General features: G+C 45.8%; 1 protein-coding gene across 2 annotated transcripts in view; it reads right to left on the bottom strand.

The window, feature by feature from the left end:
- AOPEP (aminopeptidase O (putative)) overlaps nt 1-27816 on the bottom strand; it is a 473908-nt gene that overhangs the window by 5456 nt on the left and 440636 nt on the right. For both annotated transcript variants that reach the window (XM_023735817.1, XM_004381324.3), the window contains 2 exons: nt 24576-24692; nt 490-576 (listed from right to left, as the gene is read on the bottom strand). In XM_023735817.1, the coding sequence (XP_023591585.1) occupies nt 490-576; nt 24576-24692 (204 nt within the window). The remainder of the gene's footprint in view (nt 1-489; nt 577-24575; nt 24693-27816) is intronic.

The raw sequence follows: 27816 nt of genomic DNA, 5'->3' as shown, positions 1-27816 counted from the left end.
CTGTGCCCTTACACACATCCTTTCTGTGGCTCCTTGGAAGGAGGCCACTCTCCCTAGGTCAACAGTGAGGACCGCTCTCCAGGGGTGTGGCCTGGCTCCTAGGTGCGGACGCAAAGACCTCTGCAACCAGCCGGGCTCTTGGTCTAACCCGCACACGGACTGCAGAACAGGGCCATGGGGACACTGTGGAGCCACAGCTCAGACCTGACAGAACTCAGAGCCACAGGGAGCTCTGGGTACTTGGGCCACCCAGGTAAAACCAAGGGAGCTTTTCAGATATGGAATTCAATGCTCTAAAGGGGCACCAAGAGAAAGCAGGAAAAACAGCTCAAAAGTGTGCCTGTCAGTGAAGATCCTGCCACTCCTTGAAAGTCTGTGGAAAATATTTGTTACAAAGAAATGTCCACCAGTCGGGCCTGTGAGCTAGGCACACTGGACAGGCAGAGGTGGGTGATGTTTAAGCCCCACCAACTGGGGAATGGAACTCACCTGGTCCCCCTGCAGGAAGCGCTCCACCTGTCCGTACGCTTTTGCGTATTTGTGTTTGACAATGAGCTCACACCACCGATGGCGAACCTTCAGAAATGAGGGAGAAAATTCAGTGAGCAACAAACTGGCATGCTTGATGACTCTAATGATAAAGAATCTTCTGTATTATACAGAGTGACTCTCTGGAGTAGGTCAACCTTGGGGACACCGATGCTTCTAGCGTTAAAATTTTTTAGGTTAATTTCTTTTTTAAAAAAAAGGAAAGCACATTTTTTATTTAGGAGGACCGTTAGTCAATTTTAGGGGAAAAGAGGGCATGTTTCAGTGACGTTTCTCACTGTTTTTAAACATGATTTTGCAAGATAACAGATAAAAGCAAAACATAACTGGAAAATTAAATGCAAATCCCCAAATGGGCTGCTCGTCCTCCTTGTGAGGTTATCCTTTAAAACCACAACCGTTTAGTTTTCTTAATAACCGACTTGGAGTCCCCAGGTGGCACAAATGAGTAATGTGCTCGGCTGCTTGGATGAAAGGCCTGGCCATGTACTTTTGAAAAATCAGTCACTGAAACCTTATGGAGCACAGGGCTACTCTGACACACATGGGATTGGCATGAGTCAGAACGGACTCGACAGCAACTGATTTTTTTTTTTTGGTAATAACTGATTTGGTTCAATGCTATTGATTCTAATAAATAGCAGAATAAAAGAAGGAAGATGCTGCTCTGGACATTCCTGAGAAGACACCGCTCTCAGACAGGGAAGTCAGGTGGGGTGGGATCCGCAGGCACATTTCTCACATGGCAGTTTGCCCTGGGACCTCCTGAATGGGCTTCTCAGAATCCATCCAGTCCTAGGCCTTCTCCCACCGGATCGAAGCCCACGAGCAGCCTGCCGTTTTATACTCCACCATGGGGTCAGCATTAGCCAATAACTGGAAGCACACACAAGCATTTAAAAACAGCCTCCTGACATCACAGCTTGTTTTTACTGCCTTTGAACGAGGGAGACCCTTTACAGGAATCGATTTGTGGCAACAGTAAAATGTAAGGAATTTCAATGTTTGGGCCAGAACCTTCTGAATCATATCATTATTGGATCTCTCCTTTAATCTACTATAAATAAATTTACACACAATTCGGAATGAAGGAAAAACCAAATCTTTTGGAAAGAATCGTTGCCCCCAGCTTCCATGCCTCTGAGACCAGGTGTTAGCTCCGGGGTTTCCTCTGTCCTGCCCTGGGCAGGAGGCAGACAGGCCTTTGAACTTCTGCGAACAGGATGCCGTGCACGTCTTTACACACACGAAGGCATTTCAGAGGCCTACGGGAGTGAACCCATGGCCTCGGACCATCACAACAAAAGAAAGCTGGTCACGACTGGGAGAACTTTCCATCTTCAACAAAATGGTGCTTTCTACAGCCAATAGCAATGAACACCACATCAAGACGGGAAGGGCAGCCGCCAAAATATTCTGAGCCCAAAGGACATGTGAGCAGAGCTGAGAGAAGCCAGCTCAGCGTAAGGCCCCATGGTTAGGTGGCAGCATCACGTACAGGACACCACTCCCCGCACTCGGATCCCAGTACCAGCTGTGGATGGTGACGAGAACCGAAGTAGCCCTCGGCGGTCTTGACCCTCTTACTACTTTCCTGACTTCACGCACCAGCAGACACGCCTTCTGTGTGCGGGCCTCGTGGAAATGGAGAGTGGCTGGGCAAGTGGATGTGTCTGGGATGCACACTGGGACCAGGCCCTGCTGCTCCACCACCCAGGCTGTGAGCCAGCAGAGCCCTGGACAGCCTCCCGCCCATGCCTCTCAACTGCAAGGTGGGGACGGCACTCACACCAGCCTTGAACAGGGTCGTGTATGTGAGAACTGTGTCAGCGTCAAAGTGGTCACATCCCGTGTGGCCTGATCGAATCACGGCCTTGGTGATGGTTTGCTCTTTGTCAGTTACAACTTGGGAAATTTTTTTTTCGATTTGATTTTGAAACCAGAGGGTTTAGCCTCTCCTCTCTTTTTTTTTGTGCTTTCCTTCATCTTACTTACAAAAAAGTAACGCAGTACAAACCACAGCCTATTTCCTAGCATGATGAGGCCCACAGGGCTGCTCCCCCATTAGTGGATGAAGATCCGTAAGACGGCCCAGTGAAAGGGGCTTTTTCACCACAAATATGAGCTCAGCAATTCCACTTCTCTTACTGTTAAAAATAGTTGATTGTCACAGTCATAAGAGATGGAGTCTTCTGACCCCTGGACACTAACATGGCGTCCAGGAAGTGCAGATACCCCATCCCCGAGGACAGCAGGACAAACAAGCAAGCCTTTTCATCATGAAGGGCTAAAAACATTTCAATATTTCAACGGCAGGATGTTTAAAAGACATCACAGAAAGGACTGTGAGGCTGAGAGCCTACCAGATGCTTCTTGCTTGTGTGCATGGTTTTACGGCTCTTCGTGTTTCTCTCAGGGACAAAGACAATCCTTATCCTCCCCCCGAATGGTCAAGAAACACATAATTTGCACAGCTACTTGTGACCACATGGAATGGGGAACTTCCTGAAAAGCTGGCAGCAACTCTCCCAGCAATATTTCCAAAGGGGACACTGATGGAATATCCTTCCTCCAGATCACTGAAGAATCTTTATAATCCTTGAAAGGGGCCATAACACACTGTGTCAAGTTCCTTCCTAACTTATAGTGCCAGGAAAGTAGAACTCTATGTGCCGGGAGCTGGAGCCACAGAGGACTCAGAAGCAAGTCTAGACTAAGGAAGCTGTCCACTCTACGTATTTGCTCGTGTTTGTTGATTAATTAATTCCCTGCGTGGCGCAGACGGCTAACGTGCTTGATGCTAACTGAAAGGTTGGAGGTTCAAGACATGCCTGGGAAAAAAGGCCTGGCAATCTACTTCCAAAAAAGCAGCCACTGAAAACCCTCTGAAGCACAGACCTACTCTGACACACATGGGGTCACCACGAGTTGGAGGCAACTTGAAGGTAACACGTTTAGCCACCTTAAGTCCTTTCTAACTTCCTCAGGTTAAAAATGAGCAATGGGGATGCCGCACACACAGATGTCAGCACCTGGAGCCCCACAGGCTTCCGTGGGCATCTCTGCTCCCCTCAATGTCCTAGCACTCCCAATAGCCCCAGCATTCTGTCCCCAGAGTGCTGGTGGGGCTCTCAGCCGGAATCTGCTCTGCCCCTCACAGCATGCTGGGGTAGGGGTGGGGACAGACCCCCGCAGGCGATTCTCAGTCTCAGTCCTGACAAAGCCCCTTGATCCGCAGTCCTCTTGTCAAGCCTGGGAAGGAGTTTGCTTTTCCAGGGTGAGGGCCACATTCCTTTGGTCCTTCTCTGCACCCACCCTCACCAGAGGCCCAGGGGAATGCTGAAGGCTGGCCACAGCACTGACTCAGAGCTCCTTGTACTTATACAACAGGATGCAATGGGGCCTTTCCTACTCCTGGAACTGGTGGATAGGTGGCAGCAATGGCTACAGGGCTGGTAACCCCAGGCCTCCCTAGGAGACCCTTTTATCCCCTCGCCTCTCCTCTCCTCCCAGGCCTGGAGGCAGACCTGCCCCCACCCCTCTTTCAGGGGACTGACCAGCTCAGATCCTTGTCCAGCCTCAGACTGCAGCGGGCCAGCCTGGACCTAGTAAGGAGCATTGAATCTTACTTATAATGGATGGGGGGCAACATGTGGCACCTGCCCTGATACAAGGGTTCGGCTCCCCAGAAGGGAAGGAGCCTGGACATGGACCAGCTGGGAGCGGAGTCTGGAGAAAAATGTAACGGTTTCACTTTAGTCTCAACCAGACTGAGACTGATCTCAGTTACACATAAAAACTAAACCAAAAATCAACTCTACTAAGACAATCAACTCTGCTAAGAAACGTTTCCATCGCTTTACATTAGAATTTTTTTTCTAGAGTAATGCACAAAATACTTTAAAACAATAGTATTTTCTTCCCATCCCTGTCCCCAGAGGCTACTGTACCAGTTTGTTTTATACACACATACACACAATTTCTATCTATAGCCTTTCCTTCCCATTTAACACAAATAACAGCATGGCTTGCACTAATCTGTACCCTGGTTTTATTTTTTAAATTTAATTGAAGAATATTTTGACCTATCATTGCCTAAGCACACAAAGCGGTTTCTTGTTCTCTGCATTAACAGTTGTACCATAGCTTCATCAGACCCCGCCGATGGCATTGTGTTTGTGTGGTAAAGACTGAAAACCACCTACAATGCAATGGAAAGCTGGGTACGTGTGTCATTTTAAATGTCTGAGGGTATCTGTGCCTAAGATTCCAGGTGAGGAGGCCTGGGTAAAACAGCAGGTACGCATCACTGCCTTCCACGAGGCTGCAGTACCACGCTCCTGCCATCACCACCACCCAGTCATCACACTGTTGACAAGTCAACAATGGCGCCCACGGAGGCAGTTTGCCTTTGATGAAGAGAGCTTGAAGAAGAGACCATTTACACAGGCAGGGACAGGGTCAAGGGCGCTCGCCAGGATCGCCTCAAGGGCAGGGGGAGCCCAAGTCCCGTGCCCCCTGTGCTGGCTGGGCCTTCCCTCAGGGACCGCTGGGGCCAGTGGACAGGGCGCAGGTGACAACACCCCCTGAGGCAGCTTAAAGCCCATCTGAGGGGGGCTGAGCCTGCATCCACAAGCGTCAACTCTTTTCCTGAACTGTCTGTTCTGCTGGATTACTGGCTTTTTCTAGTTAATTTGTTAGACCCTTGGTTTTGAATACTAGGGAAATTAAGCTTGTCTTTGATTAAATTGCAAATATTTCCCCCAGTCTGTCATCTTTAACTTTGTTCATGGTAGCTTTGCTATGCAAAAAATTTTGAATTGTGTGTACCTGAATTTATTAATTTTTATCTTTCTGTGGCTTCTTAATTTGTTTAATGTTCTATGGGAGTATACATATATCAAAGCTGATCAAGCTGTACACTAAATATTCACATCTTATGGTACTTCAATTATGTCTCAATAGAGTTGAAAAATGCAGTGACTTTTAAAACTGTGACTAAAATTCATAAAATCACTCCAAACTCATGCTAGGAATTACGTGAAATTCTAGGGTTAGCCAACATTTTAGCCCCAAATACATCAACATGTCACCCTCAGATAAAGAAGGGAGGAGCAAGGAAGAGAAAGGGCAAAGGGAGGATGGAAGGAGAAGGGGGAGGAGAGCAGGCAAGTAGGAAAAGAGCAAGAAAGCAGAAGAAAGTCAGGAAAAGGTGTGTTGGAAGTAAGAAGGCTGGGAGCTCGTGAGGTGGGGGAGGTGCGGGGCCTGGTACTCATATACCCTGCACCATGGCCATAACAGTCTCACGCTCAGGAGCCCTTTTTTCTGTTTTGTTTACCAAGGCTTCCCTTATCTGCCTCCTCACTGAGTCCTCAAGAGCAGAGTGGGTGACAGGCAGGCTGGGCCAGAAGGGGTGGGAGCAGGGTGGGGGGCAGACCTACCTCTGACAGCCACAGCCTCACCTGCTACCTGTCTCCTCATCTACAAACCGAGGACGGTAACTCCCTGCCTCAGACCGTGAGGTGAGGATCACACGGAACATGTAAAGCACTAATGATGATAACAGAGAAAGAACATGGGTCTCTGGATTCTCCCCATGACGTGCAGTGACATCGAGTCTTGAATAACATAAAAATGTGCACCCTTGAATACTGTGGTCCAATAAAAATTAGTCTGAAAATCTTTTCAAAGTTTTCAGTTCAAGGGACCCTCAATACACTGAGCTGAACTGATGTGAAAAACGCTGCTGGCAGGCGTGGGCGCGGCCCTCACTTAGCACCTAGGCAGGTTCCTGAAGCCTGTGAGCACAGTGCTGAGTGCACAGACACCAACACGCCGGGACTCTGGCTCACCCTCCCAGCGTGTTCTGTGAAGCTGGCTGCAAATGGGAGGCTCTGAGAATCTGGGGTGGGAAGAATAGAGAGCAGGTGTGTGAGGCCATTCATGTCAGACCTCCATCTGATGATACAGAACTGAGAACCTGAATTGCCTGTAACTGCTCCAGGATAGGGCATCCCTGCAAGAGAGTGGGGCACACTTGTGTGGTGACAGGCCTGAGCAGACATGTGGTCTGGGTGTCGAAAGGAATTCTGCAGCTCACAAACACGTAGGGCTCAGGCTACAAGGCTGGTGGCTCTATCATTCCAAAGACATTCATCATAGCCAACCACACGCAGGCATGGCGGATATGGAATGGCCTAGTGTGCTGGCCAGTACAGACACCCATGTATGTCTGTCTATGTGTGTACACACACCCAAACTGAAACAAAGCTTCATTTTTTGATACTTTCCTTCACTCTATACAATACACTCTAATATTTTCTTTTTTTAAAAAAACATTGGTTGGTGATCTACTAGGTCCTTGGGTGGCTCAAATAGTTTGCTCTCAGCTAGTAACCAAAAGGTTGGCAGTTCGAATTCAGCCAGCAGCACCACAGAAAAAAGGCCTGGTGATCTACTTCTGTAAGATAACAGCTGCTGAAAACCTGATGGAGCACAGGTCTACTCCGACACATAAGTCGCAGTCAACTCAATGGCAAGGGGTTGGCTTGGTGACCTACTGAACTGATCTCATGAACCAGACTATGTCTCGACCCAGAGTTTCAAAAACTATGAGCTCAGCCTCAAGAGTCCAACGAGGCTGGAGGCCCAGGCCTGCCATACTCCTGCTGAGTCAGCTGAGCAGGCCACCCTACCCACATTAGGCTCCTGTCCTGTCAGGTGGGGGCAGAGCAGCCTCGACCTCTGGGTTGCAGACAGTGACTCCCCATGGCAAGTACTAGACATCTCAGAGGTAACAGTGTGTCTCTGGCTTTCTTCTCTACTTCAAGAGTTCTATTACTTGCTGATTTGATAAAAAGTTGGGCATATTAACTCCAAGGAAATGTCTCTTAAGCTACTGAAATGATGGAGCAAAGGGCCTGTCAGGATGTGGGTGACTGAGCTGTGAGGAGGAGCGGCTTGTGGAGGGACAGAGGCTGGGCTCCTAGCGTGGCAGCAAATGGGGCGAGAGGGTGGATGAGCAGAAAAAGAGTGTGACAAAGCCCTGTACTCTGGGTACCAACAAGCGAGGTCGCCCTGTGGGACACACCCCATATTCTACATGTTACCATCTTGTTGTTGATGCTTTACAATTCTCAAGGCACTTTTATAGCCATTATCTCAAGTTTTTTGTTTTCTTTTCTTCACTTCAATTTCAGTGTGTTTTCCACAAAGTTACTTCAGAGAAATAAAAATTCTTATACAGAAATGCTCCCCATAGCCTGTTCGTTATCATATAGACTTAATTTTCCAAGGTGATTTTCAAACTTTTCTTAAACATAATTATTTTAAACTTTTAATAAAAGTGTTACATTGAACCCCAGTATATAAAAAGATTAGGAAGAACACAGATATGCTCCTCAAGCAGTTTAAACAATAAAATTCTTCTGTGGAGCCTGGGTTCCCTGAAAGTAGAGCTTGGAAAGCAGTGTCTTACATTAGTTACTATGCCTGAAAAAAAAATGGAACCACAAGAGGCTGACTAGGCATTGCTTTAGACATAAGACACAACAGATTAGTTCTGATAACTCAGCCAATACCTCCCAGCTTGGTTCTGGTAACCGTGTGTGTCATCAACAAAGCACATTACTCAGTCAAGGTCAATAACAGGAGCAACCCTGTTACTTAAGAGTTTAAACCTCTTCCTCCACAGCAATACTGGAACCAGGGTTTAGTTTGGTGCACACTCACCACCATGCTTATAAAAAGCACCTGTGATTTCCTTAAGTAGCTGCTTCTCTTGCTTTATTTTGAAATATTTAAATATTATAAACAGACAACTTTACACAAGCCAAGCTATCAATGAACATGAAAGTCTAGCTGTTCAGGCCAAATTCACTTCTGGTATGTGCATAAAACCCATTGACATTGAGTCAATTTCAACTCATAGTGACCCTATAGGACAGAGTACAACTACCTGATGGGGTTTTCAAGGCCGTAATCTTTATGGGAGCAGACGGTCCATCTTTCTCCAACACAACAGCTGGCGGGTTTGAACCAATGACCTTTTGGTTAGCAGCTGAGTGCTTAACCACTGCAACACCATGGCTCCTTGATATCTACATAGTAACAATCAATATGGACATGTTATATTGTGTTTTTTCCTTTTCTCTACCTGCCACTGTTGGATTTACTAACTAAATGCACCCCATACACTTTCATTTAAAAACAACTATAGAGTATTCCAGGAATCCCTGGGTGGTGCAAACGGTTAACGTGCTCGGCTGCTAAGCAAAGGTTTGAGGTTCACGTCCTCCCAGACGTACCTTGGAAGAAAAGTCTGGTGATCTACTTCCAAAATCAGCCACTGTAAAACCTACGGTGCAGTTCTACTCTGACACACATGGGGCTGCCATGAATTGGAGTTGACTTGACAGCAACTAGTTTTACAGAATATTCCCTTCTGTTAGTTAAGTATAACTGTAGTTCAATTAGTCTTTCAATCTTCTAATCACACCAGAAAGTCTCAACCATGTCCCAGTAACCTTTAGCTTTTTAACAAGAAGTCTGAGCCAGGGTGGGCAGAGGGGACTGAGGACGTCTGCAGGGACATCAGAGTGGCATCACTGGCCAGCCCCAGCCAGCACACCCCCGTCTCCTTGAATGATCAGACACAACCATATCGCTGAACGCACGTCATCATCAGCCGCCATCTGCCCACCCAATGGGTCACGCACAGAGCTGCGTCTTATCACCACTCTCTGAAGTCATCATGTCTACTGTTTCATTTGTTCTACGTCTTTACTTACACTTCATCGCAAGCTTGGTGAGGGCAGAGGCCTCGGCAACCTTTAGGCCACCCTCGGCCCTGTCTTGATGCCTGGCACATAGTATATGCTTGATACATGTTTCTGAATGAAGCACCACTTCTGAAAACTCGGAATGCTTTTCAGCTACTTTCAAATCATAATGCACAGTTGGAAGCTGTAAAACGCTTTGAAGAATGCCACCCATCCTATTTATGACAGGAAGCATTCCTCTTTCTTTTCAGTCCTTTTGATTTTGAAATTTACTGTTGAAGGGAAAAACCCTGTACAGGGAACATGATCTGGGAAGCCCACTGAACCTCATTTACAGTTCCATTTTATATCTGTAAACAGAAAGGCCAAGGCTCATGGCTTTTGTAAGTTAATAAGTCTAACGCTGCAATAAACAAACCTGCTTTTTCAATTTGTGTCCGTAAATTAGATTTCACTGCTTCAAAGTGGGTTTATTGCTGGTGAGGAAGGCTGCCTGGCTGCCTGGGAGCCTCTGCAGAGCCCCGACGAGGCAGAGAGGGCTCCAAAAGCTAAGTGTGTTTAGGGGCATCTATAATGGGCGAGGATGTCTGGCCTGCTTATTCTCAGGAAAGAAGATTAAAGAATAGTCAATAGCATGACTGCCACGTAGGCTTTTCCACATTTGTATTTTTGATTCTACCATTTATCCTTTTCTCTTTCACCTTTATTGCTCTTCGCTCCCAAAGGGCTGCACTCTTAACTTTTGTTTCTTCAAACTAAGGGGAATGGAGGACTCCAGGTGGCGCAGCGGTTACAGTGCTCGGCTGCTAACCAAAAAGTCAGCGGTTGCAATCCATCAGACGTCCTCAGGGAGAAAGAAGTGGCAGTCTGCTCCTGTAAAGATTACAGCCTTGGAAACCCTGTGGGGGAGTTCTATTCTGTCCTATAGGGTCACTATGAGTTGGAATCGACTTGATGACAAATGAGTTTTTTTAAAAAGGGAATGGAAACTTACTTTATTTGCTGTCATAAAGCCAGGTCAGTCAATCCCTAGGCCCGGGGTAAGAGAACAAGTGAGGCATCAGAGGCTCTCAGCTCTTCAATGGCCTGGCTCTGGCCATGTCTGGAGCACTTTGTCCATCTGCAAACTGGTTACCTGGGGCTGCAACCACATGTAAAATGGGGATCTTCTCAAACTGGCGTGGGGACCACACACTTCATCCGCACAGGAGAGCGCTGGTGGGGCCCAGTAAGATGACAACTGTGGTGTGAGAGAGGTGGTCTTGCTCACACGTGTTCCCTCTTTTGAGTTCTGACCTTTCTTCCCGTTCCTCTGGCTATGCTACTTTATCTAATGATATTAACACTACTAAAGGCCACTGGCTCCAAAGAGTGGAGCCTGGGAGCCCCGGGTGGGTCCACCTTGAAATCAGCATAGCTTGTCTTCCTGCCCTATCAAAACTGCTGGCTAAACAACCACATATTCTGAGCGCTAATTCTGAACTAGGAGGTAATGGACACTCTGACTTCTTTCTTCATCTTGTTCCGACGTAACACACAGCCTTTGCTGAAGCAGGATGTTCACCGTTGGCCGATTTAATGCCATGGGTTACGGCCTCAGTTCTGAAGGGGCACCTGAGCCTTCCTTCGCTTTCACTAGAAGCAGACTCGACTTCAGAGGGCATCATGAGGTTGGCTTAGGAGACACAGTCTCCTGAAGGAGTTTTGCTCTGGGCTTAGTTAGTCCAACCACTTTACTGTGCTATTGGAGAATACCTCAAGGTCTGGGAAGAGTCCTTCTCCAACACTTAAGTACTGGGTATTGAGGACAAAGTGGTGAATGAGACAGACAAGTCCCTGCCCTCCTGGACTCACTGTTGTTGTTAGGTGCCATCGAGTCGGTTCTGAGTCATAGCGACCCTATGGACAACAGAATGAAAACACTGCCCACTCCTGCACCATCCTCACAATAGCTGTTATGCTTGAGCCCACTGTTGCAGCCACTGTGTCAATGCATCTCATTGAGGGTCTTCCTCTTTTGCTGACCCTCTGCTTTACCAAGCATGATGTCCTTCGCCAGGGACTGGTCCCTCCTGATAACAAGTAAAAAGTATGTGAGATGAAGTCTCTCCATCCTCGCTTCTAAGGAGCATTCTGGTTAGTAGAAACGCTAAGAAAAATCCAGTAAACCAGCAGGTGTAGAATCACACAAAAGGGCATAATGGGGTATGAACGGTGTGTGGCCTGGGATGTGGTCAGAGAAGCCTCCCCAAGAAGGGGTCATGCAAATTAACACGGTAAGGAGGACCAAAAAAAAAAAAAAGGAAAAAAAAAAAGCAGCTATTGAGAGGCACTATGAGCCCAGTCAACTTCTATCCATATTATGAGTTCAGTAAAAAAAATTCAACCCTCCCTGCCCCCTCTCTTCTTAATGGCTACTTCTTCCAATATCCTTTTCTACAGAAGCTTAAGAAACGGACTTTTAAAAATAAATCCCAAGACCTAAATGTAAGAGCTAAAGCTATAAAACTCTTAGAAGAAAACACGGGCAAGACCCACTGGTCTGCGAGAACACAGCTCCCTACGGCAAGGCTGCAGTGAAGCAACACGTAGTTTAAGCAGCTTTAAAAACCTAATTTTAGTGCCACCTCATAAAGTTTAGTTGCTCTCCTGTGTTTATGTTCCTTGACATCTACACAAAATACCACCATTTCCACATAAGTGAGGATCCTTTGTAAATTTCATGACCTTGGATCAGTTTCTTAGATATGACACCAAAAGCACAAGCAACAAAAGGAAAAATAAATAAACTGAATTTCACCAAAATTAAAAACGTTTGTGCTATAAAGGACACCATCAAGAAACTGAAAAGACAACTAACAGAATGGGAGAAATTATTTGCAAACCATATATCTGATATGGGACCTGTATCTAAAACATATTAGGAACTATTACAACTCAGTAATAAAAGAACAAATAACTCAATTTTAAAACGAACAAAGGAACTACCTAGACATTTCTCCAGAGAAGAGGTACAAACGGAAGCTCATGAAAGGATGCTCAACATCTTTTCATTAGGGAAACGCAAATCAAAACCACAATGAGATACCACTTCACAGCCAACAGGATGGCTAAAATAAAAAAGACAGACAAGAACAAGTCTTGGTGAGGAGGTGGAGAAACTGGAATCTTTGTAAACTTTTCTGCCGCCACTTTGGAACAGTCTGCTATTTTCTCAAAAGATTAAAGAGAGCTACCATATGACCCCACAATTCCACTCCCAGAGAACTGAAAACGTATGTTCACACAAAAACCTGAACACAAATGTTCACAGCAGCATTAAAAAAAAGCCCAAAAGTGGAAACAACCCATATGTCCATCAAGTGATGGATAAACAAATGGGGTATACCACCCAATGGAATATTACCTGGCAATCAAAAGGGAGTGAAGTATTGATATACGCTGCAGCATTAATGAACCTTGAAAAGAGCCAGATACAAAAGATCACATATTGTATGATTCCATTTATATGAACAGTCCGCAACAGGCAAATCTACAGAGACAGAAAGTAGACTAGTGAATGCCCAGGTCCGAGGGAAGGAGACCTGGTTGTACAGTGGTTAGAGCACTTGGCTGCTAACCAAAAGGTCGGTGGTCCAAACCTAGCAGGCACTCTGTGGGATTAAAGATGTGGGGCACTCTGTTTCTGTAAAGACTACAGCCTTGGAAACCCTATGGGTATAGGGTCACTATGAGTTGGAATCGACTCAATGGCAATGGGTCTGGTTTTGGTTTAGGGCTGAGGGAATAGGGTGCTGCATGGTGATGGCTAAAGCACATAGGGTTTCTCTTTGGGGTGATAAAAATGTTCTAAAATTGATTGTGTGATGGTTTGCACAAGTCTGTGAAATACTAAAAACCACTGAATTGTGCACTTTAAATGGGCAATTCTATGGTATGTGAATTAAATCTTTAAAAAGTTATTAAAACAACAACAAAAACACCCATGAGTCGAGATGGGGAAGATCGTTTCAGCGAAGGGATGCTATCCTAACAGGACTGCCTCGTGTCCTGACGGCGGAGCCGCGTGGAGAGGGTTGGGCTGCTAGTTCCTGGATGGCCTATCCCCCCACTACCTGGGACTTCCTGTGCTCAGTCTGGGCGCCTGGTTCTACAAGCACAGGGGCAAGACCGGTCATTCCCTGTGGTGCGAAGCTGCAGTGAAGCAACATGCCCAAGCAGCTTTAAAAATTCATTGCAGGGCCACCCCATAAAGCTTAGTTGGTCTCTTCTGTTTATGTTCCCTGACATCCATACAAACTACCATCTTTTGCATGTAAGTGGTTTGTGTTCCATGTCCTGCTGTTGGGTACCAGCCAAATACTCAAATGTAAGAAGCATAACATGCCAGGAAATCCTCTGGGATCTCTACAGCGCTCACTCTTCCGAGGTGGAGTACACAGGGAATGCGCTCCACTGCTGGATCTTCCGGAAAGCTCCCGCGCACTGCTGGCACAACTGCCATCCCACCTGAGTGCCCGGGTGCCACAAGCCAAAGGGCAGACAAACCAAACACTCAATTCCTGGTGTGCCCAGGTCCTGCTGGCACAACTGCCATCCCACCTGGAGTGCCCGGGTGCCACAAGCCGAAGGGCAGACAAACCAAACACTCAATTCCTGGTGTGCCCAGGTCCTGCTGAGCAAAGCGAGGCCTGCAGGACAGGCACAGACTGAAGAAAAGCAACCTGGAAGGAACATCTGAGAATGCTGGCAGAAGTGAGTCCTCTATTTTAGGGTACTTATGGTGGCGCAGTGGTTAAGAGCTCAGCTGCTAACCAAAAGGTCGGCAGTTCAACTCCACCAGCTGCTCCTTGGAAACTCTATGGGGCAGTTCTACTCTGTCCTATAGGGTCGCTATGAGTCGGAACCGACTTGATGGCAAAGCGTTTGGTTTTTTTGTTTGTTAAGGTACACTTTTGTTGTTGGGGGTTCGCATCCACCCACAGGCACCTGGGAAGAAAGGCCTGGCAATTTACTTCCAAAAAACAGCAAGTGAAAACCCTATGGAGTACAGTTCTACTCTGACACACATGGGGTTGCCATGAGCTGGAGATGACTTGATGGCAACTGGTGGTGGTGGTAAGGTTGGATTTACACTGGAATATGGGCCAGTTTACAGCTAAAGGAAAATGGCAGTGTTCAAAAACAACTGTGTATTTTGGTACAGAAACCTCACACAAAAATATGCAAACCTACTGACTGAGGTATAAAGAACCCAGAAGCCCCAGTGAAACCCCATATATGTTGATTTAACTCAAGACACCTTTAAAGAACAAAATGAAGGTGAAATGCAGCTAGCTTCTTGGCTAAACTGAAGAAAGTTCATCCACCAGAGCAAGGCTATTGAGAATCCCAGAAAGTGTTTAAGTCCTTGCATTTTTCTGAGAAAATCTGTACAGACTTGGGGTGGGGTGGGGTATATAGCAAAAGCAGATACATTTTCAGATATCTGTCAAATAGGGCCAGTTATTAAATACAGAGGAAGAAACAAACGCAGCAAGGAACAGTAAGCAACCAGTAACTCTTCTAATAAATTCTTGCTGAATTTGTAGCTAAAAAGTCACCATATTAAATTGCTCTTTTTCTCATACAGATTAAAGTCTAAATACGATGAGCTGATTACAATTATTTATTGAGACGGTCATTTTAAGAAAAACAAATGAGGCAGGTTATGCTGTCAATGGCTTATTATTTCTTTTCTTCACATGCATTCCTTTAACCAACATTAGACCAGCCACCCGTACTCTAACAATTCAGAGTAAATAAAACAGTCCTGAGCTCTGGAACAAAAGAGGAAGACTGATATTAAAAAAATGAAAGTTCTTTATTTTGACATTTAAATCAGCTTTTTAAAAAAAACCCTTTATCACAGCATAGCAGAGAAGACTCCATTTGTTGCAGGGTTTTCACAGAAAAATTCTAGGGGCACAGAATAACAAAAAAAAATCCGAGAAAGAAATACCTAGACACAGCATCCTGACTTTGAAGGAGTGTTCTTAAAACACTGATTAAATGTTTTACAAATCAAATACAACAAAGCAAAAAGTACCCAAACAGAACCAAAGAATTATAATTAAGAGCTATTCTTTCCCGTATCATAAAAGATACATGGTTTAAAAAGAAAGATGTCTAAAGCAACTAAAGAAAAGTACCCCAACCCCCCTTTTTTCAATCTACACCCCTCCCAGCTTTCAAAACTCTAGAAAAGAAAGTATAAGGCTGTGTCAAAGAGGAAGCAGCAGCCCTCACATGGCCTTGGCTTTTACTCTGTCCTTACTGACCTTAAGTCACGCTATTTGTAAGTCAAATCTTGGAAGTTCAGACTGATCAGCATTTGACCTCCAGGTGTACAACCTGAACTTGACCAAGTCGGAGCCACAAGCCAGACTCCTGGTACCTGCAAAGATACTGTGAGCTGCCACGGAAGGGGCCAGTGCCAACAAGCCCAGAAGCTCCATGTGATGTCTGGCCCTCTCATTTTATCCTGGAAAGCCATTTCACTAATTACCACACACCATCCGAATCCTTCACAATGACTTGTTTCTCAGGTTCAATTTGAAAACATACCTCACAGGTTCGTTCCATGGTGCTGCCTTCCCACAAGGCTGGGTGAGACCCTAGTTGGCCGGCACTCAGGGCAGCCGCTGTCCTGTCCACTTCTGGCTGCTGGGGCTCCTTAGCATCACTGAGTGGCAGTTGGCACACATTCTAAGGCCTCAGAGTCCCTTAGACAACATCACTGGTGCAGAGGCTTCCAGTCAGCACTGTGGCCACCACTCTGTAGGCGGCCAGCCCCGACTATGTGGTCAGAGAACAGCTGTGCACTGCCCTCACAATGGAGACCCTGGGTGGTGCAAGCAGCTAATGGCTGCTAATCAAAAGGTTGAAAGTCTGAGTCCACTCAGAGGCACTTCAGAAGAAAGGCCTGGAGATCCACTTTCAAAAAATGAGCCATTGAAAACCCTACGGAGCACAAATCTACTCTGACACATATGGGTCGCCATGAGTCAGAGTCGACTTGATGGCAACTGTTTTTTGCCCTCACAAACTACCACAATACAGGACCCAATGTCAGTAAATTCATTTTCTGCCTTTATGCTACTTAGATTCTACATCAAGGTAAACAGAAGAGAAAGAATCTTACAGATAAGAAAGCAGGAAGCACAGGACACCGCACTTTAATGAGCTGTTGAGCATCCTGAAAGGAAAATAAAGCCCCCAAAACTTAACATCTAACCTTTCCTCTAAACTGTTCTGTGAGAAAAACAAAACAGAAACAGTATCGTATTAATAATGTAGCCTGAACACTACAAAAGGCAACCAGGAGATAAAGTGGAAAAAAGGAGCTCTGCAGGGCAGGAAATGGACCCTCCTGAGCACAGAAGTCTCCAGGACCTCCAAAGCAGAAGGAAATCATCTTGAGTCAAAAGTGTGTTAGTATTAAAAGGAATGGGCAGAATCAGAGCAAGAGATCAATTTTAGAATTCAGAGACATAATACCTGGCTAAACATTTACTCCTTGCCCTTTGAATAACCCTCTTGTTGCTGACTGCCAGAGTCGATTCTGACTCATTGCAACCTCGTGTGTTACAGAATAAAACTGCTCCACCGGGTTTTCTTGGCTGTAATCTTTATGAAGCAGATCATCAGGCCTTTCTTCTGTGACAACACTGGTGGGTTTGAACCACCAACCTTTAGGTTAGCAGTCCAGCGCAAACCATTCGCGCCACCTAGGGACTTTAATAAACCTCTCTAAACCCCTCAAAACCAAACCCATTGCCACTGAGTGGATTCCAACTTATACTGATCCTACAGGACAAAGTACAACTGCCCCATAGGGTTTCCAAGGCTGTAATCTTTACAGAAGCAGACTGCCATAGCTTTCACCCATGGAGCAGCTGGTAGGTTCAAACTGCTGACCTTTCAGTTACCAGCTGAGCATTTTAACCACTGCACCATCAGGTCTGTAATCACTAAGTGCTCTTGATTCATAAAACTATGCTCTGACTTGGCCCAAATCAAATTCCGAGCTGAGTCTCAAGAGCTGCCAGACTGTGGTCTGCCTGGAGACACCCCGACCACCTTTGGACTCGACACAAATGCTGAGGGGTTTTCTCTGCAGGGAAAGAATGCATTAAAATACACGCCCTTCCTGCATGTGTAAAACCCACAGGGGCAGTGGGAGGAGACCAGGGTCAGAGGAAGCACACAGATGCAGGGAAACGCCTGCAAGGAGGATTTGCTCCATTTGCAACCAACCCTGAAAGTGTCCTTTTTGGAATATGATGCAGACAGATGCTGGAGCAGTTTTCTCTGTGGACTGGCAGTAAAACAGGTTTGTCCTGACTTCCTAATCTGTTTCCTTAGATTTACTTGCTACTACTACCTTAGTTTGTCATTCCTTCTCTTTCTTCCTGCAAAGCAAGCGGCAGCTAGTCAACTGAGAGATTTTGCATCCACCCCTTCCAAGGTGAATTCTGCAGAGCCTGGAGAGCAAGGTGGCCCAGGGTAGCCCTCATCATCATGAACCATCCTCCCCACTGCTCTGCTCAACTGTCAGGGGCTTCAATGGGCGAGAGCAGTGGCTCTGAACTGGGTGATTTTGCTCTCCAAGGAAGCATGGCAATGTCTGGAGACGTTTTTGATTGTCATATCTGGGGGGCAGGGACGTTAATGGCATCTTATGGGTTGAGAGGCCAGAAATGTTTTCAGGCCTGCTAAACATCCCGTGGAGGCCTGGTAGTGCAGTGGTTAGGAGCTCAGCTGCTAACCAAAAGGTCAGCAATTCGAATCCACCAGCCACTCCTTGGAAACTCTATGGGGCAGTTCTACTCTGTCCTATAGGGTCGCTATGAGTTGGAATCGACTCAACAGCAATGGGTTGTTGGGAAACATCCCACAATGCACAGGAACATGCCCCACAACAAGAAATTATTTGGTCCAAAATGCCCAACAGTGCCAAGATTAAGACACCTTGATTTAGAGTAACAGCCCCTTACCCCTACCCCCTAAAAAAGAACCGATCAGAGTTCTGGGGCCAAATGTTTAAGAGGTCCTCAAAATTGAGGAAGGGCAGTGACGGCTCTGTGGCAGAATTCTCACCCTCCATGCTGGAGACCCAGGTTGAACTTCCAGCCAATGCACCTCAAGTGCAGCCACCACCCGTGTGTCACTGGAGCTTCTAGACTAAGATAGACTAGGAAGAAAGGCCTGGCGATCTACTTCTGAAACTCAGCCACTGAAAACCCTATGGGTCACAATGGTTCGATCCACAACTGATCACAGGGATGGCACAGGATCAGGCAGCATTCTGTTCCGTTGTGCCTGGGGCTGCCTTGAGTCAGGGGCTGACTGGACCACAGCTAACAACAACAACAATAGCTGGGTCGCTTATAAGGAGTGACTGTTATCAACAGAGTACACGGCTAGCAACTGAGCATTCTTTCTTTCCTCTCTGCTAGTCCTGGGAGACTGAAAAGAAGAGGAAATAGCTAAAGAACATAAACGTTCTTTAGGACCCCTGGTAGCACAGTAGTTAAGAACTTGGCTGCTAACCAAAAGGTCGGCAGTTTGAATCCACCAGCTGCTCCTTGGAAACCCTTCTACTCTGTCCTACAGGGTCGCTATGGGTGGGAATCGACTTCATGACAACGGGTTTGGTTTTTAATTTCTTTTAGAGCAAACGAGAGAATGTGAACCTTATATGAACAGAAATGTTAAAAATATGGGGGTCTCACAGCTGTTTTCTCATCTTACGCTGCTAACACTCCCATGAAGAAGGTGTATATAGCTCCATTTTAATCATGAGGAAATCAAGGCTCAAGGTTTCGGCCAACGCCAGGTACTGGAACTGGGTGTTCAACTGAGATCAAGAAATGGAACAGAAGCCCATGCGCACACAGCAGGTTTCATCCTCCTCATCATGGGGGGCCTGCCATGAGGGTGGTGCCCCTGAAGGGAAACCAGAGAGGTGAAACCGAGTAGCAGACTGAGGTCTGCTATACCCACCCTTTCTCATGCTGATATAATCCAGGAGGCCTCTTTCTTTCAACCGTATTTTCCCAAATACAGCAAGCGGAGAAATTAGCAACCAACTGTTGATGCTGGTGATGGCTTTCCCCAGAAAACTGTCTGGTTTCAGCAAACAACTGAAACAGGAGAGCTGACACTGCTACCGGGGAAGCCCAGGTGGGGGCCTCTCGTTAGTGCCCCCCACTTCTCTCTAAGCTAGGTAAGACAGTGAGTTGCTGTTTCTGAATTTTCAAGAATGATGCCGAAGACCCTATCACTTGAGGTGTGGCCCCAATTTTGAAGTGCTCGATGGTGGTTTGCAGAATGAAGGTGCCTAAAGGTGTGGTCAGCTCTGGGGTTCCTGGGGGACAAAGCCACGGAGCCAAGTTCTACGGCTCCTCACGTCGCCATCATGGGGTAGCTATTGTTACAGCTTCAAAGACCCACTAAAGAGGGCAGGAAATTTATTATTTAAAAAGGGACTGTAAACAGTATCTTCTTGTTCCAAGAATCAAACAACCAAAAAAAAAAAAAAATTTTTTTTAAACGTTATGGCTCTTTTCTCGAGCCAATATGCTCAAAACCTGTGAACACCCCTCCAGCTTGCTTTTCTGCTCAGTTAGAGGAGCCCAGCATATGGCCTGTGGTCTCTATGACTCAGTCTAAAAATGTTAACTCTGGTAGTTAGTTCTGATCTCCAGGCTGAGGAATGCAAATGTTCCTCCACCCATGCTTCACCCTTCAGAGGGTGGCAGTGAGGCGGGAGTGGGCAAGGCATGAAATGTGAAATGGCCTAGGATTGTATGAAGTACTCCACCCAAGTATGCGTCAGGGTTGTATCATTTCAACATACTTATTCAATCTGTATACTGAACAAATAACCTGAGAAGTGGGACTATATGAAGAAGAGCATGGCATCAGGATTGGAGGAAGACTCATTAACAACCTCAAAGTCTACAGCCTTCAGTATGGATTTCACTTCAACATAAACCAAAAATTCTCACAATTGGACCAATAAGCAACATCATGATAAATGGAGTAAAGACTGAAGTTGTCAAGGATTTCGTTTTACTTGGATCCACAATCAACGCCCATGGAAGCAGCAGTCAAGAAATCACACGAGGTATTGCATTGGGCAAATCTGCTGCAAAAGACTTCTTTAAAGTGTTAAAAAGCAAAGATGTCACTTTGAGGACTCAGGTGTGCCTGACCCAAGCCACAGTATTTTCAATTACCTTATATGTGTGCAAACGCTGGATAATGAGTAAGGAAGACTGAAGAAGAATTCAATTATGGTGTTGGCGAAGAATACTGAATAGACAATGGACTGCCAGAAGAACAAACAAATCTGTCTTGGAAGAAGGATTTTGTCTCATATACTTTGGAACAGTCCCTGGAGAAGGACTTGGTAAAGTAGAGGGTCAGAGAAAAAGAGTGAGACCCGCAACGAGATGGACTGACATAGTAGCTGCAACAATGGATTCAAATATAGCAACAATTGTAAGGACGGCACAGGACCAGGCAGGGTTTCGTTCTGTTGTACACAGGGTCGCTATGAGTCGGAACCAATCTGACAGCACCTAGCAACAACTCCACACACCTTCTTATTAAATTTTGTCTTTGTGCAGTTTTCCTTTAACATTTTGAACAATGAGGCTGGGGGTTGGGGCGAGGTACGTAACCTGGACAGCATTCAGAGGCTGTTATCTACAACCTCATAGGCAACACCATCAGACTCCGCCCCGTCAAAACTCTGACCAACACGTCAGACACCCTCTGACTGTAACGGAAACACAGATGCAACCAAACTAATGCACATACTGAGATATCTAAAAAATAATTGAAAATAAATCTCCCACTGACACAGCACAGGCCCACCCACACACCCTGAAGGCCAGGAGGGAGGGAGGAGCAAAGAGTGATACTGGCAGACAAGCTACTGCGACTACCCAACGGAGGGACCCTGAACTTCTGAGGCGTTAGAATAGGTTTCTATGTAGGAGGCTCTTTTGACATGATGTATCAAGAAAATACTGCTATGCCTACAGGAGTTTTGCAATGCACCTTGCGATTAGGGGTATAAGCAGCCAAAGACTCAATTAAATGAGCTATGGAAATGCTGTGGCAGCTAATGAACGCAGCAGCAGACTCGCCTTCTCAACAGGTGATGTTATGGATATGGGTCCAGAAGAAGGCGAACCCTCCCTTACATTTTCAAACTACAGGGGATACCAGACACAGCAGGTAAAGAAATGAGCATACACACTACCCGTGGCACTCTCTGCTCTGTATTAGATGTCCTTCTGCACCAGACATCTAATGCGACACCATGGCCCCATCATGTCACAACTCACACCAGTCCCTGCCAGAAAAACACCTCTAGAGCCACTTCCCACGGGGATACTGCAGTACATAACCTACATACTCCAGTATCTCTGGCTAACTTTCAAATGATGGCTATTTTTGACATATTAAGGTGCCCTGGTAACAGCTGGAAGGGACTATCCTTGTTTGTTATGTCAAGAAGAGAAGGATGCAGGATAAAGTCAGAACGTTTTTAGACTTTTCCCACAAAATACCAACTCTTTCTGTGCTGTCACTTAAAATAAAGGCAGATGGTTATTCAACTACATTCCAGGTAAGCAGTGTCACAATAAATCACACTTAGCTAATAAAGTTTCTAGAAACACCCTGGCTGGCCAAAATCCTGTTAGTTTTCTGCTCTGAGTGACACTTCAAGTTAACCTCATGGTAAGATTTGCTATCATGTAAGTAAACTGTGCGCTGGGAACTCAGACGGCCCAGGACCCAGGATGCAGGACACCAGAACGGCAGTAAATTGTTAGAATCAACCCCCAACTGTGCACAATGGCCTCAAGGCCTTCCTTGATCTGGCTCCTGCCCACCCCAACTCAACCCTGGGGCTCAGGGCAGGGGTCAGAACAGCGACAGACCAAGTCAGCCCACAAGAGAAGAGTGGTTTGTATGTTTTCAAACAGCACAATGGTTTTTAAATAAAAAGGGATATTTTGTGATATGTGGTAACTCTATGAAATTCAAGTTTCAAGGCCCATAAATAAAGTTTTATTGGAACACAGCCACGTCCATTCTTTTATGTATTGTCTACGGCTGCTTTCACAATACAACAAAGTGGAGTAGCTGCGACAGAGACTGGGTGGCCTGAAACATTAACTATCTGTCCCTTTACAGGAAAAGTCTGCCAAGCCCTATCCTAGAACATGGTAAGCTCGAGCCTTTGCACTCGCCCTCGACTCTGTATGGACGCTGCCCCCACCTGTCTGTGTGTGGCCAGCGCCTTCTCATCCTTAGGTCTTGACTCAAACGTCACTTTCTCTGAGTGGCCTTTCCCTATCACTCTATCTAGAGAAAGCTACTCTACAACTTCACCCTGTATATAGGACTTCATAGCTCTTATCTGAAATGGTCTTGTTCACTTATTTATGAGTGGTCTTTCATTCAGAAGAATGTAAGATTCCTAAAGGTAAACCCTTGTCTGTCGCGCCTGCTGTGGCATCGAGTGCCTGGCAGGGCAAGCATGTGCGACCTGCGTGACTGCTGAGCCAGCCCCAGGTCCTCATCCCCATAGGTCAGGCTGCAGATTGCCCTGCCTTTGGGCATCACGATACAGTTCGTTAAGAGTAAAAAAAGTGGCCCTAAAGAACCTGTTGCACTTCTCAAAGGTTTAAGAGGTTATATGTAACTAACTTGAGCTGTAAGTTAAGAACAGGATGTGTTTTCCGCCAAAAGGAAGGGGGAGAAACAGGGTCTACCACCTCTCACGGCTTCCGGGCATCAAGTGACAAGTGCTGGGCCTGCTTTGATCCTCCTTTTGCCTCTGTCTGTCCACTGCCCAGGGCAGGAGGCTGACATTTCCCTGGTATTCAGCCCCAATTAAAATATAACCTAGTGCCTATAAATAGAAATGTCTTTTAAACACTAATTAAAAATAACAGTCTGGCATTTGGAAGCTCCTATAAACAAAAATATAAAAGATGAAAAACAGCCAACAGTTGCAAACTTTGATCTTATGCTCAGGTGAGTAAAAACCTACACGTTTCCTCTTTGGAGTTTTTCAATTAACTCCTGATTTTATGGGGGTTTTAAAATGTCTAACAGTGTCCATCTCACCCTTTTAATCTACTAATGTGCTGACTTTTCTCAATTTATTCCATTTTAATTATTGTGAAATTAATATTTTATTTAACACAACGTATCCAAAATAATGCCATTTCAGCACTGCAATCAGTAAGAAGAGCTTACTAATGATGTATTTTACATTCCCTTTAATACAAAGTTTTCAATATCCACTGTGCATTTTACACTTTCAATACATCTCAATTCAAAATCGCCACATTTCAAGTGCTCCACGGACACACGGTGCGAGTGGCTGTCACACTGCACAGCATGTTCTAAAATGTTCAGTTATTTAATCAAGTTCAAACTTCCTTGCATTTAAAGAGTTTCTGCATTTTTAAACGTTTATCTCGTTGACTGCTCTCTTGTTTTACTAACAGTGACTAAATCCATTAAATATTTATTATTCGACACACACACAAAAAAACTGGAATTCATTTTAGGATTCACACTGCATTCTTCACAATATGCTGAAAAATATCAAGAACCACATCATATCGCGTTCCCACAAGCATCCAATTTTACTTTTCAAACCACGGCTGTTGGGTTTAGTTTTCATTTCCCTTACATATGGCTCCTTTCCTGTCCTAACTAAATACAACCAGAAAGCTATGACACATGGAAGCCAAGTTTCCTTAATGTGCACCAGGACCACGCTATCCTCGCTGCACAAGGTGGCCCACCCAGATTTACCATTCATCCACTAAGGCACTGGACACAGATTTCAAGAACAGTGCATCCCACCTACTGCTTCCTTTAGGAGACTTATGTCCATCTTTATGATTAAGAAGAGCGAAAATTATAGGACTTCAAAGTACCAGGGCAAACACAGCCATGGTCACAGGCCCCCTGCTGGAGCAAACACAACCAGGGAAGCAGTTCGCACTTTGCTTGAATGCAGGCCCTTCATTACTTGTTACGCAAACAGTATGGGGGTTTGCTAATGGAAACAGGAGTATCAACAGTTGGGACTGCAAGGGGACCGGCATTCTTCATCAGTAGGGAAGATCTGCCATTTAAGGTGAGGGTGTTCCCAGTTACCTCTGCATCCTGCTCGTGGAGGCGGTATGTCTGCTGGAGCCTTTGCAGGGTTCGAGAGTGCAGGGTCTTCTGCTCCAAGAGACGCTCCAGAAGCAAGACCAGCTGGTCTGGAAGAAGCTAAGGGCAAAACCAAACAGCCTGTGAAAATGCCATTCAGTTTACAAGAAATGAAACTAAAACAGGCCAAAGATGGCACCTGGGTCATTTCAGCATGACTGAAACGCGGAAGGAAGACTGGAGCTGACTGTTTTAAGACCTCAGTGCTCACACTTGTCTGTATCCCAAAGACACTCCACTCTGGGGCCTGATTAAATCCTACTTTCCATGGCCTTCTATTTCAATTCTATATTTAGAGCAGATCAAACTGTGCTTATCTTAATAAAACATTACCATTAGATTAGATCCGTTCCTTTATGGCATGCATATGTCATTTAGCCTAGAAAAACAAGGACTCAAGAAGCCATCTGATTTTAGGCAGACACATGGAAACTTAACAGAAATAAGAAGCTTTCAAATTTGCTTCTCTACCATATAAATCCTGCAAACGTACCTGCTGCACATCAAGATAAAAGAGCCCCTAACAAAACAAGAATCGTGTCTTGAAACCCCTCCATTATAAAAGTTTATTGTTCCTTTCAAAAAATTAAAAAATGGTTGTATACAAAACATACAAGGTCACCCATATTACTGAATCTTCACACAGTACAGGTCAAAATCATATTACCAGTTAAGGGTAAAGAACAGAATGTCTTCATATGGTACAAAAATAAAACACACCATTTTGTGCTTGGCAAGCAACATCTGTAAAATCCAAGAACCTAAAAGTCACCTGCTGTCTTATTCATTACTGTACAGTGGTACCTACACATCATGCCTAGCACAGAGCCACACTCAAACCGTTAACGGGAAGAAAAATATCAATTTAGATACACCTTAGAGGAAATGAAAAATATTTACTGTAAAATCAAGGTTTGTGAATTATAATGATGAACTCCACTATTTTCTCTGTTTACCTTCTTTCCATCTCTACATATGCCCAGGTAGTTCCTGTGATAACAGTTAATAAAAGAACAACGGGATTTAAATCTCAGTTTTCTGTTACTCTAAATGAAACCTGAAAATTCCTTCGCTTCTTTCCCTACCTCTCTTCACCTTTCTGCCCCTAAGTGTGCACTCTGCCTGCCCCTTTCTGTCTTCCTCTCTGATGACACAGGCTTTTCCAAAATATGTATACATAGGAAAATCAGGCAGACAGCACGTACAACATTCACTATGTAATCCCACAATTTCCTCACCTCATCCTTCTAAATTCTAATGAAACCCCCACTTCCCTGCAGAGAGACAGACAGACTTGGATGCATCCCTTGGTCTTGGGTATTTGTCTTTCACAGCATCCCTCCACCCACCTCAAAGGCATGCTGTGGATCCAGCAGCAGGAAACAAGGCCGACAAGAGAAACAAGCGCACTTCAGCAAAAACACAGGGTTACAATGACTGACCTGTGAGGTGCTATACAAGGACTCAAAGAATTACCGACCATTTCCTTCATTAGAACTCATGTGCTGCCAGGATGCTTTAAAGGTATCAAATTACTACACAGATACTAGTAATAAAAACAAGTCTACCATTTTCTACAGCTTCAGACAAGTAAGGCTACTTTTATGAACTCTGTTGTGTTTTATAAAACAGGCCAAATCCAGAGCCCCTCCTCCTTCGTCTACACCCAGGAACTGTGGCTGGTACTAGCAGTGGCCAGCAGAGGAAGGGCTCTGTCCACCTGGAGGACTGACGGGCAGCAGAGAGGAGACTTCTTCCCTTTCTTGCTAGCTTCTTCAAGTCATGGTTCCGTCTCTACACATCTCAGCTGGGCTGACTGGCAGCAAAGCCACCTGACAGCCTCATTCCTGCCCGGCCTCTTGCTTTTCCTTCCCTGCAGTCCAGGAGGGGCCATTCTCTTGGCAAGGCCAGGCCAGCCCAGCCCAGCCCACAGCCTTGAGCACGCACCTCCCAGTTCCTCTAAGGCTGCTCCCCAAATGCCTTCTTGTACTCGAACCCTCTTCAGTGCCTCCCCTTTCTCCCAAATCATAGGTCTTCTTCCCCCTCCCACATGTACAGCACCCCACCCCCACCCCCGAGGCCTGGGCACCCCTCACCGTGCAGCCACCTAACCCCACAAAGGACAGAGGGGAGGGCCCTGCTGCACCAGGTAGGGACCTCAAGCAGAGTGAGTGCAGGAGGCCAGGAATGGCTCTGGGTATCCCCTCCAGCCCACGTGGGGGCATCTGCACCTCCCACAGGCACTGTCAAAAACTGTAAGCAGCTTCTAGAAGTAGCCAATCTGAGGGAGAGCAGCAACACCTAAATGTTGATGCCACAGTCAAGAGGGGTCACTCCAGAAACGGGAAGGCCAGCTTCTGGGAACGGGCCTTGCCTGACAGAGAAGGGATTCTCGGCACTAACAGTGCTCTATCCAGTGTGGAATACCTACCAACCGGAGAGGGAGCCTCGCTCTCATTGGGGATTGTCTGCTAACTAAATACGAGCAGGAACCAGCCCTGCCAATTTGCAGAATTATAGGGAAGGAAAGAATAGAAAGAAAAGCACCTACCTATTATGTGCTAGAGCTTACAAAGAAGCCTATTGTTAGAACTCACATTTGGGACTTGGTTTAAACAAGAGACTGGCAAAGGAAAGAAGTCCTGAGTAAGATAATCAGCCTTGTCCTCAAACCAAAAAACCCAAACCCGTTGCCACTGAGTCAATTCTGACTCATAGCAACCCTACAGGACAGAGCAGAACTGCCCCATAGGGTTTCCAAGGAGCAGCTGGTGTATTTGAACTGCCGACGTTTTAGTTAGCAGCCAAGCTCTTCACCATTGTGCCACCAGGGCTCCAGCTTTGTCCTAAACCTAGCCCAACTGGATGTAGCCAATAAACAAAATTCCACTTTAAAATCTAAGAATTATTAATACATGAACCTATCAAGACACCTGGATTCACACTTTTATATCTTTCCACTTTCTTCTTGGCAGAAAGTTCAAACATCCGCACACAGAAACAGAACTGCAAAGATCGCTGGTAGTTTTGCTCCTCTCCAAACTTTATTCAATGGAAGTACTTAAAGCTAAGCCACATGACTCAAGATGGACAGCTGAGATAGAGGGGAGGGCGTGTGCTGTGCAGGTGAGCCTTCAGAGTTCTTTAATAAGAGTCGTTGTCTCTAACTGGATTAAGGTACACA

The sequence above is a fragment of the Trichechus manatus genome, unplaced genomic scaffold, assembly GCF_000243295.1.
Source record: "Trichechus manatus latirostris isolate Lorelei unplaced genomic scaffold, TriManLat1.0 scaffold00082, whole genome shotgun sequence".
NCBI classification, from domain to species: domain Eukaryota; kingdom Metazoa; phylum Chordata; class Mammalia; order Sirenia; family Trichechidae; genus Trichechus; species Trichechus manatus.
The sequence above is the reverse complement of the archived record's forward strand: the minus strand, read 5'-3'. Positions and strand labels throughout refer to the sequence as shown.